Here is a 14,828-nt window from a genome sequence, read left to right on the forward strand (position 1 = left end):
TTTGGGGAGTTTACTGGCTTCAACCCTTGATGTGGTTGAGGAGCCCCTCTGCCTCCTACTGTGTGTGGGCCCAGGTGTTCTAGTGCTGCTCGGATATCACAATTCCTCTCTGTTGTTACGGTGTCCTCGTCCCAGAGAACTGCTATCATCGGTACCGGTTCTGACGGCCGCGTGGTCGTCTATGAAGTCTTACCCAGCTGGCCGGACTTCTCGTTGCCCCACGTAAAAGTAATAGGCTATACTCGGGACTGCTGGCTGTGTCAGTGTAACAGTGTCTCGGCTACTCGGATGGTTATGATGAGTGCCCGGGGGGCAGCAGTTAAGAGTTTAAGTGTCTTGCTCAGGGACACCTCAACACATAGACCTGGGCCAGGAGACAAACCGGTGACCTTCTGATTACCAGACGGCCTCTCGACCCACTAAGGCTAATGTGATGGTGACGCTGAAGAGCTAAATTTGTCCATCATGGCTCTCCATCGCTCCAGCAAATCCATTCCAATGATGCACTCGACTCGGATATCTACCAGCCTGAACTCATGGCACAGCCTTTTTGGCCACTGTTACTGGCCAAAAAAGTAGTCCCTGTACCTGCACATGCGTATTCACTCTCCCATTACGGTCAGAATCTGCATTATCGTACAGTAGGTGACTACAGCAGAGATGATGTGTCATGGCCATTGGACAGGATTCCCACACAGACCAGGGAGAGGAAAGCTCCCGTGTCGATACGGGCCCGAAACCTGGTGTCGTTCAAGTTGCAGTCCAGATATAACCTTTCGGTTTGGCCTATACGACTGAGTTCAGTCGGAACCAGGTACCATGTGCCCTGGTCCTCCACATCGGTAGCAACCAGACTAGGGCCTGGCTTTCCAATTCCTATTCTATCCACCCTCCCTCCCACAAAAGCCAGCTTGTAAATCAAAGCATATCGTACACTGTCAAATATTCTCCCTCTGTATTTGAATGTAGATTCATAATGTTATGGCCCGAATACAACCTATCCTCCTCTGTTGAAAAAGGTGAAACAGTGAGTGTGATCATGCTACCTGTATGAGTAAAGGTGTACAGTATATCTGTGAAAGGTTCATGAGAGTCAGACAATGGTGTATCATTTTGTGACCCTGTTTATCTGCTTTTTGATGTTGCTGAAAATACATAACCAATTTGTTTATAGCAAGCCTTTGAGAGCACTATCCACTGCGTGAGTGTGTGTGTGTGTGTGTGTGTGTGTGTGTGTGTGTGTGTGTGTGTGTGTGTGTGTGTGTGTGTGTGTGCGTGTGCGTGCGTGTGTGCGTGTGTGTCATGAACTGATCTGTGATAAACCTCGGCCAAATAAGCAGATCAAGTTAACAACATGAAACCTAGAGTCCCTATTCTGAGGCGAACAGAAAATAGCAGATCTACAAGCTCACAACAACTATATAGGGTTTATGCGGTTAAAGCAGATGTCTGGCTGAATATGTAAAAGGACCAGTGCATTTCAGGAAAGGATGACAGGAGAACTCACAAGCTCATTTAGTATGAATTAAGATTACAACAATATCTCTGTTTCAAAAGGTGAGCCTGTAAATATTAATTAGGATACCTTTACTGTATAATATTTGTCTATAGAGTGGCAAACCTTGGTCAAAGATACGTAAAAAGACTGCCAGGTGAGTGGAATTTACAGGTCAAAATTGTATTGGCTTAAACAGTCTCAGAAAAGACCAATACATATTTAATATTTGTTTCCTTTAATTGACAGCTGACCTGGCATGATCTGAAGTGAACTGTCCAAATATGCACATCTATTAAATAATTAATTAAATATCCTTTGAGAAATGTGTATATTAGAAATCCATTATGCAATAAAAACAAAAAAAATGTTGATTACCAATTTTAGGCTAGTAGTCAAATCACTTTAGATTATCTCAGCATGGTAGATTATCTCAGTAAGTTACTGGTCTATATATATCAAAACTTGAATGCTACTTTAAGTTTCAGATATCATGTGGTGGACAGTAACAATGTACATTTACTTGAGTACTGTACTTAAGCACATATTTAGATGCAGCTCATAGACCAGCTCAATGGCCTGGTGGTTAGAGTATCCACCCTGAGACTGGGATGTTGCTGGGCTTCAATACCCGGCCGAGTCATAGCAAAGACTATAAAAACTGGTAACCAATGCCTCCCTGCTTTGGCACTCAGCATCAAGGATTTGATTGGGGGTAAATCCCTGTGACATACTAGCGTCATGTCTAGGGCGTGTACTTTTATCAAGCTGCCTTCCACGCTATGGAAACAGGAGATAAGCTCCTGACCTACTGTATGGGTCATATGACTCGAGTCAGGAAACGTTGGTTTCCAAGTCTAAGTTTTACTTACTTACTGTACAAGCTCAAGACAGACACAGACACACAGACAGGCGCGCACACACATAAGGCCATCAGTAGAGAGGCTGTCTGGTAATCAGTCACCGGTTTGCCTCCCCGCTCCAATCTGTGTCGAAGTGTCCCTGAGCAAAACACTTAATACCCAACTGCTCCCCCCTTGGGCTCATCATAACCCATCTGTGCAGCCATCAGCTGGGTGAAGCTTAAAACTGAATTCCCCTGCTGTACTAATAACTTAATAAAATATATATACCGTGTATATACATTTGAGTTCAAATCTTTCTCAGTATTGAAGCAATAACGTCACTTTTCTTCTTCTATAAAGCAGTTGGCATGCAGTTGGTGAGAACAAAACAAAACACCTTTTAAAATTGACCCTCAAATCAGAGTATTTTAATTTTGGTGTAGCACACTTGCAATAAGAGACTGTTACATCATGATTGGCTGATACGCCAACCCATGCTATGACTAAGGCTGATACTACATGGTAGGTGCTGCTGGCCTCGCACTTGTTGGTATGCAGCCATTATTCTGTGAATCATCAAAGGTCACTTGTTTGCTGCTCTGTTTTTGTGCCTTTGTGCTTGGATAAAGTCCAGTGTCTCCTCGGCTTCCCAGACTCTGGGTTTAATCCTGGCTGCCCTAGTTTGACAGAGGCATTTGGGTAACTGCTCCCTCCCAATGATCTTCCACTCAGAAAATAATGGTCGATACACCTTTCGAGTCAAAACATGCATCATAAAGGCCACTTTGAGACCAACTTTAGCATGCCTTGCAAAAACACTGTTCTCTGTAGGCTTAATTCAGCAACCAACTAAATGAATGACATATTTTGAGCTACATTCAACTTAACAGACCCATTCCTGACTGGACTTGATCTATGGATCCTCTTGGAAAACCACTCATCATATGATATGATGTTTATAATTACTTGAACTCACTATGATGCTTTCGGGAAATTGGAGGCTAGTATTACATTACCTACTGGTACATTTAGAACAGGCAAAGACCAATGTGTCATGCATTTGAATGTACATGGCATGCACTGTTGGGATACCCCAGTTATACTCTACTTACATTAACAAATTCCTTCATTCATGTAACTGATGGGAACACTTCTAATGTGAAACCAACATCTTTGGCATTGTATTCATTTCGTTATCAATACATACAGCAGTATTAAAACTACTTGTTTATGCTATAAACTAACTCCTCATGTGCTCTGCGAAATGGACACTTTGGTCAGATATCGACCAGCAAATTAGCTGATATTTTCTCTCCTCACTCAACCTCTCTTTTTCTTTCTCTGCAATTACACACTCCATCGGAACTGCAGCTGTGAGTAAAATCTTGTACAGGAGAATCAGGATGAAAAGATGGCAGCCATGTTGTTACCAACGGGTCCTGATGGCTTGCGGCGGTTCACTCGCGAATCCTTGGCTGCCCTTGAGCAGAGGATTGCGGAGGAGCAGGCCAAGAACGCCAAGGCTTACCAGGAGGATCTGGGCAATGTGGATGTGGAGCACGCTAAACCCCGGGCCGACCTGGAGGCTGGCAAGCAGCTCCCAAGAATCTTTGGCGATATCCCCACGGGACTGGTTGGGGTCCCACTGGAAGACATTGATGCTTTTTACTTCAAGAATAAGAGGGTGAGTGTGTATGTACTGTGTGTGTGTATGTACTGTGTGTGTGTGTGTGTGTGTGTGTGTGTGTGTGTGTGTGTGTGTGTGTGTGTGTGTGTGTGTGTGCGTGCGTGCGTGCGTGCGTGCGTGCGTGCGTGCGTGCGTGCGTGCGTGCGTGCGTGCGTGCGTGTGTGTGTGTGTGTATATGCCCATATTATGCATGTGTACTGCATGTATGTCTACCTACAGTATGTTATGGCATAACCATGGATATATGAATTTGCAGTATATACAAGGACATGCTCATGTCTATCTGTGCACATTGGCGCAGGTGCAGTTGAGTTGGGTACTTTTAACTGGTACCTGGCTGTAACCTTAATCTTTATAATCTTCTTGAACCTATTTTAAATCAGATCGTGTTGGCAGAGATAACCAATGATTACACAGCTTAACTTTAGGATAGGTGTGTTATTTCAAAGAGGGAAATCCTTTTTCAGTGAAAAAGTGTCATGGGAGACGATGGGTTGTGCGATGCACAACACTTTTTTTGCAGAAGCAGAAATTAGGCTTTAGTGGGCATTGAAATGAGATCACCAAAGTTTTCATTTGCAGAATGGGTAGATCAGGTTTCTGCGCATTAATGTAGTGCTTATGAAGAGATAAAAAAAACCCGGATGTGGCAGTAATTCTGAGAGCCTCTTTGTTTTGGCATGTGATGCACTGCTGGTTGGGAGGATTATCCAAAGACAAATAAATATTTAAATACATGCCACATCTGTTTGGCAAAAGGTTCAGCCTGCTTTGGAGTTGCCTCCATTATCTCAGCTGTCCCTGCTCTATGTTTTTATCACTGTTGTCACTATGTCACACATCAGTGCACTGCTTTCTTGGAGACAAAATTGCTTACATTGAAAGTCAACACAGATGGTAGACATTGACACACTGTAGAGACTGACGACTGAAGCTTTGATATCAATGCTTCCGGTCATAAAGGAACCAGCTGAGCTCAGAGGTGCTTTCAAGTGTTAGTGCTGACCCTGCCTTTCATTCAATTATAAACTTTTCACTCAAATGTTAAAAAAGTGTGTTGTGCAAGAATGTCAATTTTTAACACGTTGTGTGACATTTGTAACCTTCATTTAAACACAAACCCTATATACTTAGTTGGCTGGGGTCCCCCAGGGCTCTATCTATACTCGATCTGCAAGCTAGCCTTCTATTTTTGCCAAATGTTCGCCCCCAGAATAGTGATGCTATGGTTCATGTGGTTAAAAAGGTGCCATATAAATAAAGTAGTACTTACTTACTACTGCATGTCCCAGCATGGTATAGATCTCAGTTGTTATACAGTAATATGACTATTATAGTTATAAGAGGTGATGACTTACTAATGACTTCTCTTTCTGTGTGTCCTGCAGACGTTTATAGTACTTAACAAAGGGAAGGCCATCTTCCGATTCAGTGCCACGTCCGCACTTTATATATTTGCTCCATTTCACTTCATCAGATCAATTGCCATAAAGGTTCTAGTCCATTCATATCCTTTCTGGTTGGTTATTGCTGCACACATGTTATGTGACTTTGCCAACCACTGCTTGTGCATTGAGCACTAAAGTGATGAAATGTCTGGTCCTACTCTATATTGTCTAAAATAGTGATGTAATCAGTTGTACAGGGAAGCAAGCCAGCTTGATTTTTAGGATGAGATAACATCATCTGCCACATTAATTACTTGTTGATGGATAAACATATGAACAAAATCAGGTGTACTGCAATAGTTTCTCTGCGCTGTTTTCTGTGAAACAGAAGAATAATGCTGACACAGTTTTTGTATTTTTATTTTGTTTTCAAATTATAATAGTATTACAAATATGCACTGCAGAATACCGGTATGGGATCCCGAGAATAGTGTGGTGGGTTTTCACAACAATTAAAAACAAAACAAAATCCTGGTATGATATGATATTACTGTAATCTCACACAACCCTCCAAAAAAAAACCACAACAATTGCTTACTTTAGTCACATAAGCCAATTTCTATTATTTACCCTTTCAATTGGATTTTTCTGTAGTCCTAATTTTGAAACAGCTTTGTTATGTTCCTCTGTGGCATCACAAACCTAATCCCCTGATAGCCCTCTTTTAATCTCCAAAATGTAATAAGAGCACTGAGCAAGGAGATTTCATTGCATGTGAAGGCTGTCTATTAGGTTTCTGGGCTGCCCGCTTTTCCTTTGCCAGGGAATCTTTCTAGTGTGTCTGCTCTATGCTATGCATTACATACTGTTCTGTAGCAGTTATTGACACACTTTTAGTTTCATCAGACAAAAAAAAGGACAAAAAAAAAAAGAAGAGATATCATCCTCTGTAACTGGAGTACCATTAGTGTGAATGGCTTTTACAATTGCCATTGTTCTGATATGATATATATTGGAACTTAAGGCTTCATATTCACCCTGTTTTTAAATTAAAGTTGCCTCTAGTTAGTTTATTTATTTCGGTCATGAGTCATGTACAAATATGATATCATACAATAAAAACAAAAACAAAACAGCACACGACAGTTAGATCGAAAAGGTCTAGGCTGAAGCTTTAGCTTTAGTTCATTCATTATATCCATTATCTATGAGGAATAGAGGACCCAGTATGTGAAAGGCCCACTACCTTTTGTTTGTACTGTATGTTATGCTTTCAATTACAGTAAAAGTAGGACTTTCACTTATTGTATATGGTGGATGTCTATATTACAGTACAGACATGCTCCATTTTTGGACTTTGAAAAGTCCCTTTGCTCTAGAAAAGGATGGTTAAACCTAGCAAAATAAATAATTTTTTTGCACTCAAATTGATGTAGAGATTATCACAATATATTACATTTCTCAGAAATGGAAAGACGATTCACTGCTTGGTTGTATTCATCCGCAGAGACCTTAGTTAATGGAATAATATCTAAGCTTATGGAGCTAGATCAATTTCTGTAATATCCTTTTAGTTGTATAACTCCTTTGGCACGCAAGGATATGCTTTAGCCATTTGGTCATCTTAATTGAAAGCAATTGGCTGCTTTTAATCTTTTGTACACTGCTTAGTTTCTAGCATGTCACAGAGACCGCTGTGGTGCAACTGTAGATAAATGATATGATTATGGTAATTGATTGTTTTCACGATGCACTTTCCTTAACACCTTTTCACATTGTTCAGCCTGTTCATAATGTTCACGATTCTGACCAACTGTTTCTTCATGGCAATGTCTGATCCACCAACATGGACCAAGTACCTGGAGTAAGTATTAACCTTCCCTTAGCTTCATACTCATAAACAAGTCTCTAAGGCTTAATCTATAGTTTGTTGCTCACTTGGAAAATCATTTTTTTTAAGCAATAAATTGGTATAAATTAGGCTTGAGTTAATACTTAAACTGAGTTACATTCGTTTTAATGTTGAGTTTTACCAGGGTTTGTTGCCTTGTCAGTCATGATTGGGGACTCATTTGACATGTAAGTATATTTGAAGCACGTAATATTGGCTGCACTTGGAATGCTAACAAGGCATGTGGTATGGTATGATATTATTATATATGATATTATTTTCTCAATCGCTTGGATGCATTTCCTGAATCTCATTCCCAAAACTCTAGACTAGCGCAATTTCTCAATAATTTCTCATAACACTATACCACCAAAAAACCCAAAACAACACTATATTTACACCACATGCGCCAAAAGACACTGATGCCATGTACACATTTATGGCGACAAAGCTACAAAATGGCCACGTGTGAAGTGTTGCTCAAGCCACACTATAAATGAAAAGGGTGGCGCTAAATTGCACAGGGAAGGGTGCCAATAGACACGTGGTTAAGGCGTGTACGACATGGGCTCTGATGCCTCACAGCGAGTCCCCTGTTTGATTCTCATATAGGCTATTCTTTCAACAATAAAATGTTGGTATACTACTTAATGTCTCTTTTTCTCTATGGCCTAGTGGATAAGGCGCACATCAGGCTCTAATGCAGACTGACAGCGAGTCACAGGTTCGATTCCTAAGCCCGACGGCCTTTGCTGTGTGTCACTCCCCGTCATCAGCGTGCGTGCATTGTGAACCGACTCGGTGCATCTTATTCCCAATAATGCGCTGTCTAATGTAATATCTGCGCTATCACTGTGCCGGTAGTTAAAAGTAACTAAAAGCTGGTCTTAGCGGGAAACGTAAGATAGCAGTGTAAGCAGTGCGCCCTGACTACAGCTCATTCAAAGGCGCAAGATCATTTGAGATTTAGAGAACATGGGCGCTGGGTCTGAAAATGACAACTGCTTTGGTTGGAAAATGCAATAAAAAATGCCTGCAATGATTTACCAAATGAACAACTTTGAAAAAAACCTGTTTGACTGGAATGTCAAAGTGGAATGAGAATGGCATCTTCTACACTATGACAACTGTGCTTAGTGTTTTGCATTCTGTGTGAACACAATGAAAAGGGAAATAGTTATTGGCCAACTGCTTTAAATAACTAGACCATACCCGTCGGGGGATATGAGCACCCAAAGTATGATTTTGGGGACGCACGCGCTTGTTTCCCGCACATGATTTGGCAACCCGGTTGCCAGGCCCGGCGCCAGGATGAAATTAATAAGGGTGCAGTTGAAAATTGTGAGGGTGCACACCAGTGGCGCAGCATGCACGCGCGCGCATGTGTCCCGACCCGTGCGCAAATTTTGCGGTTATTGGGCGGATTTTGGCAGTTTTTGGGCGTTTTTTGTTAATTTATTTCGGTTTTAGGGTTAGGTTAGGTTAGGCTTATGTTATTTAATTCTTATTTTTGCCAGATTTTACCAATTTTTTATAAAAAAAATTATTATAAAAAAATTATAATAATAATAATAAATCCCCCAAAAAAATTATTTGAAAACATAAACTGAGGGGGCACAATTTGAAACTGACGGTGCCAGGCCCCCTCAGGCACCCCCGTGGCGCCGGGCCTGCCGGTCGCCAGCGACCACAAACGACCACGCACGTACGTGGCTGCACGTGCATGCGCACGTACGTGGCTGCATGTGCATGCGCACGTACGTGGCTGCACGTGCATGCGCACGTACGTGGCTGCGCATGCATGCGCACTTGGCCACGCATGCGCAGTAACGTTGAAAACTCGGCTCGAATTTGGGTAAAGTGAAAAACGGGCGTCGGTGTTCCGTGCACATGCTGATGGTCAATGGCTGTGTGCAAATACAGATAATTGCTCCAGGCACTGAGGAGAACCGGGCAGAAGAGATTGCACACACAGACGCACACACAGAGCCACAGACGCACACACAGATCCACAGAGCTTTGTAGAATTATAGGATGATAGGATGATGATAGGATGATGGTGCAGGATTTTGAGGCACTGTTAAGAGAATGATCTTAGAGTTTCAAGAAATGCATCCAAGCGATTAAGAAAAGCTGTCATGAATGTTGTGCCCTCTGAAATTGATGTCAACCTTAATTGCTTTGAATTGGGTCTTTGATGCATGCAGCATGCCATCTGTACTGAACCAGAATCCGTTTTGAGCATGTTGCCATGTTTCAAATGACATATTTTTCACAGCAGCCATTTTCACATGAAATAGTATCACTGGTAACGTCTGTGTTTATCCTACTATATCTATTTAATAGATATAGTAGGATAAACACAGACGTTACCAGTGTGGGTCTTAAAAGGTCTATATCGATAAATGTTAAAGGGAATCAAATGTCAAATTACTAATTTGTACCCATATTGGCCTAAATCATAAAATTGTGTTCACACTACACAGCTGTAGCAACTTGGCTAATGAGGCCTTTGATGTGCTTTGTTCCATCTGTTGTAACAAAATTCTTGAAATTAGATGTTTTTACATGAAATTCCACTAAACCAGGCTCAAATTAAGATGAACAAACTACAGCTGGATTACATTCACATTTTGCTGGTCTGTATGCTTGTAAATTAATTGGCAATTATAAGACTAACATTTATCAATTGCTTATCTTATTTAATATGATTTGCTGTAGGTATACTGTCCTGTAGTCATTATGTTTTGTTTAATATTGTTTATTTTGTTTTGTATTTCTTGTTTAATTGTATGCTTTAATATAATTGTTGTAAATATTAAGAGACCTCATATAAGGGTTTAAAACCTTAGGGTTTCTTGTCTCTACCGACTTGATTTTAAATTTGTGCGTATAAAGAATTTGAAAAAGTAGCGTAAACAACACAATTCATTAAAGGATCTACACCATGAATTTAAAAAAATAATAATATTTAATATCATATTGTTTATGTCCCTCAAACGTTTTTCAAAAGGTTTGAGCCTAAATCAAGCCTCAGATTCTCATTCCTATACTCAACTTCTCTCTGGCTTATAAAGCACTTTCACTTGCAATACCACATTGTCCTGTTTGGCACGGGGCGCTATTGAGCCAGTTTGTATGCATGTTGGTTGGTTCTCCTGGTTCTGTGTGGAAAAAGTTAAATGAAAAAAAACGTTTTTTTAATAAATTTTTTTAGTTGGAACTGAAAAAACGGGAGGGATTGTACCGAACGTGACGTCACGTTCGGGTGAAAATCAGTTTGGGCTGTTTTGAGACCAATTTACAGAAAACCCCAGATATGCTGTGAAAGCCTGAGTGTTCAAACTGGGGTGTTTTTTGGGATAAAAGAGAGGTAGGGGAGACCAAAAACACACACAAATGAAGGAAAAGTAAACATTCATGGTGTAGTCTCTTTAATATCGTTTATAAAGGTTACACTCATATTCAGTAGCTTTGATGCTGAGACCACTTAACCATTGGTTCTTTTGTCGCCAATATCTTTTGTAACGCCCGTAAATCGAACGCAGGAAGGGACACTAAAGCTCAGCATCTTACCACTAGCCTAAAGAGGAATCCTCCCTTGGCTATTACTAGGCTTTTTGGTCCTCAGTCAGAGGCTGGGAGCCACTCTGCTATACTCACTCCCCTTCCCCCACTAAACCCGATACGGGTCACGGAACCAATGTACAGTAGTGCCTGCGATTCTAACTCGGGTCTCCCGTGCAGGAAGGGACGCTAAATCCAAGCATCTTAATCCAAGCATCTCACAGGAGAATCGCCCTTGGCCGGGGGAGATAGTAGGCTTTTTGGTCTTCAGGCAGAGGCTCTGAGCCCCTCTGCTACATTAGCAGAGATTGTGACTTAAAATGACAAACTTGCTGTTCTCTTATGCAATCTGATTAACATTGTTCTTTTCCATAAATATTTCTTCTTCAGATATACATTCACTGGAATTTACACTTTTGAATCATTGATAAAAATGTTAGCAAGAGGATTCTGTTTAGAACCATACACCTTCTTGAGAGACCCATGGAACTGGTTGGACTTCAGTGTCATTGTTATGGCGTAAGTTTCATTTATCAAATGCATTTTCTATAGTTATTATTCCATAATTTAAAACTCATTAATCTATATATGCTTGTAAAAACCTCTCCAGGCCAGAAGATTTCTAGCAATGGACAGGTAAAACCTAGGTGAAACCTCCCATCCCTGCTTTCAATATTCTAGTAACATCCATGTGATCATGGGCAATAATCATCACTGTTGATTTGAAGCGCCATGACCTATAAGCCCATTCTGGAGGTCATAGATCTCTGTGCCGTGATTCAGTGTTCCACATGCAGGTGGCGGATTAGACAGGTGACCTATTTATTCTGCTTATGGTCCGAGACCAATCACCCTGATAGGGCATCTGCTTTGTTTGAAAACAGTGAGTTCACAGTGAGGGAACTTGTGCAGCATAGCTTCATCAAACGCTGCTGGAAACCTCAGGGAATTTGCTGTTTCACCCCTTGGTGGCTCAGCCAGATGTGTTCAGTGCTCAGATATGCTGAAGTATTCAAACAAATGGTGTTTGGTGAAATGGCAATGGTGGACTGCATTTATATAGATGGCCACTTTACCTCTCGAGCCACTGCTGCCTGTGTGCCTATATTATCTCATGCTATGCTACGTTGCTAATTCTGCAGCTTATCTTTGTTTTGAAAAAAATATATACTAATAATGCAGTCTGGGGGGGAAAACATCTTTCTAAATAAGCAGATCAGGTGAAATAAGCATATTGCAGTAGTTTTAATTCCAGCCTATCATTTGTATGATTCATGGTTACAGGAAGGAACAACGTCAGCTCAGAAGTTAAATGTGCTTACCAGGGTTATTATCTCTGCTAGTTTCCCCCCCTGGATTCATGATGTAACTCCACATATTTGTGCCTGAATACTCAATATCATTTGGCTGTAATTATATTTATAAAATGATGGGCAGGGCCTATTTCTTAAGAAAATTGTAGTATCTTCAACGCAACATCCAATCATCCCTAAATTGGAGTCACAACTCTATTCTGTCATAGGGGCCGCCACAAACGCAAAACGTTGTCTGCCTGGCGATATTTACAGTCCTGAATAGACGGGCAGGCCTGAGCGGAGATCTGTTCAACGAGGAGCGCACTTTTCTAGTTATTGTGCTGTTGTCTACTTGATTGCACCTTATTTGCCTGTGTATTTACTTGTATACTACTCATGATGTCAGCATTTGTAATGAGTGAGTGACTGACTGACTGACTGACTGACTGACTGACTGACTGACTGACTGACTGACTGAGCTGGATCGAGTGATCGAGCGATCGAGCGAACACTGTTTGTCATTGTCTTATGCTACAAACAAAATGACACACACACACACACACACACACACACACACACACACACACACACACACACACACTAATCCTTCACTGTTTTTTCCACAGCTATGTCACAGAATTTGTGGATCTTGGAAATGTCTCTGCATTAAGAACTTTCAGAGTCTTACGAGCGCTGAAAACCATCTCAGTTATCCCAGGTAAGAAGAGAATAACACAACATTCATCCATGTAAAGGTAACGGAGGGCCAACCTGCGTACCATGGGCAACCAGGCCTTCTGCTCGGTCGCCCCCCAACTGTGGAACCCCCTCCCTGCCCACCTGAGAGCACCACAGTCGGTTGATGATTATTTTAGGACTAAAGACCTTCCTTTTTAACAAAGCATTTTTTTTAGCCACACTGATTTTACCTCTAGGTTTTATGCTCTCATGTTTTAAATGTTTTGTCTCTTAGATCTTTTATAGTGGTGTGATGATTCTTTTCTTTTTTTTGAGATTTACACAAATGTAAAGTGCATCATAAATAAAATCCATTATTATTTTATTATTATAAGTGCTTACTGTCACGCAGAAGAACTCCTGTTGCATGTTTATGCTGTGTTACTGGTGGTGAGTCAATGTTTGGGGGACAACTCTAGTGAGTTACGATGCCTAATGTGTAGCCAGAGCATTATTGATTGAAGAAACAAACCTTTGACTACCATAAGAGGCCCTTGTTTTCAAAAGAAATCTCTCAATTGATCATCCGATCAAATACCAAGAATCAAGAATCAAGAGGGTTTTATTTGTCATTAATTTAAACAAGTACAAGCAGTGAAATGTTGTTGGGACTGCAAAATTGTGCTAACATTCTAACGTCATAATATTTTAAAGCAAACAAAGAAACAATAATAATGAAAATATAAAGAAGAGAAGAGAAGAGAAGAGAAAAATAAATGCACACTAAAGTGCCAGACACCAGCAAAATGTAATGCCTTCTTCTCTGTCTCATTGATGTGTCTTATCTTGTATGTATCTTTATCACTTTCCTCCAGGTCTCAAGACCATTGTGGGCGCACTGATCCAGTCTGTGAAGAAGCTGGCAGACGTGATGATCCTGACTGTCTTCTGTCTCAGCGTTTTCGCCCTCATCGGCCTGCAGCTCTTCATGGGGAACCTGCGGCAGAAGTGCATCCGCAACTTCTCTCACTGTGTCAACTCCTCTGTTAACCCAAATGACACATTCATCTGCAACAACAGAACCTGGAGCTCAACTGCAGACTTCCTCAACCATGAAGGTCAGCCAGTTTTATATTCTTATGAAGTGTTTAGGCTATTACTGGGCGTCCAGGTGGTGTAGAAAGGTAGAACACTCAATTCCATAATGCAGTACCTCTGGTTTGACCGGGTGCTCCAACTAACACAATTGATAGTCTTCATGGGTGGGGAGCTTGCAGGGGATTGTGTCCTAGCTTGTCATTGAACTAGTGACTCCTGCTGGTTTAGCGGGGAGGCGAACTAGGGAACATAGCATGAACCTTTGGGCATTTTGTAGCCTGGCTCCACCCCCTGAATCGCTAGCATCGCATTCAGGGTCTGGTGACGCTGTCGAAAGGCGGGCTTTTCTCGGTTGAAAATCTGTACGACGAATCGGGATCGGGATAATCCAGTATGAACCAATCGCCAAAGAGTCCAACTTTGGCCACGCCCCCATCTCAGAAAACGGCTGCACTGAGAGGGCTTTCAGACTGAATAATGGAGTGAAACGAAATGAAAATTCAGGCTGAGTGTCAGGCTAGGTATTTTGTGCTCTCCCACTGAAACTGGTCACTGTCAGGGGTGGCAGTGACAGGGACCACAGTACACAGCGTGAATTGCAAAAACTGAATTGGGAGAAAATGTTTAACGATTAAAAAAGGGTTTAATTTGCCTGGCATGTGGGCTGCTGTATAGGTTATTTAGAATCTAAATAACCTATACAGCAGCCCACATGCCAGGCAAATTTAACTTTTAAACTAAACTAAATTTTAGATCACATACATCATCATTAGTTTAGTTTAAAAGTTTGTATTTGTTTTTTGTAAGTGCTTAACTGATGCTCTAATTCAGAGCAACTTATGTTGAGGGAGCAAGTTGGCATCTTGCTTGTATAATGTCCATAG

The 14,828-nt window shown here is 41.3% G+C and overlaps 1 protein-coding gene across 1 annotated transcript in view; it reads left to right on the plus strand.

Moving 5' to 3' along the window:
* Positions 1-14,828, plus strand: part of LOC308093889 (sodium channel protein type 4 subunit alpha-like) — a 55,173-nt gene that overhangs the window by 2,420 nt on the left and 37,925 nt on the right. Inside the window, exons 2-7 of the mRNA XM_080440281.1 lie at positions 3,712-4,024; positions 5,416-5,546; positions 7,199-7,279; positions 11,264-11,392; positions 12,795-12,886; positions 13,722-13,964. Of these exons, the coding sequence (XP_080296407.1) occupies positions 3,752-4,024; positions 5,416-5,546; positions 7,199-7,279; positions 11,264-11,392; positions 12,795-12,886; positions 13,722-13,964 (949 nt within the window). The 5' untranslated portion in view covers positions 3,712-3,751. The remainder of the gene's footprint in view (positions 1-3,711; positions 4,025-5,415; positions 5,547-7,198; positions 7,280-11,263; positions 11,393-12,794; positions 12,887-13,721; positions 13,965-14,828) is intronic.

This window comes from Gymnoscopelus braueri, assembly GCF_963280865.1.
Source record: "Gymnoscopelus braueri genome assembly, chromosome: 10".
NCBI lineage: Eukaryota > Metazoa > Chordata > Actinopteri > Myctophiformes > Myctophidae > Gymnoscopelus > Gymnoscopelus braueri.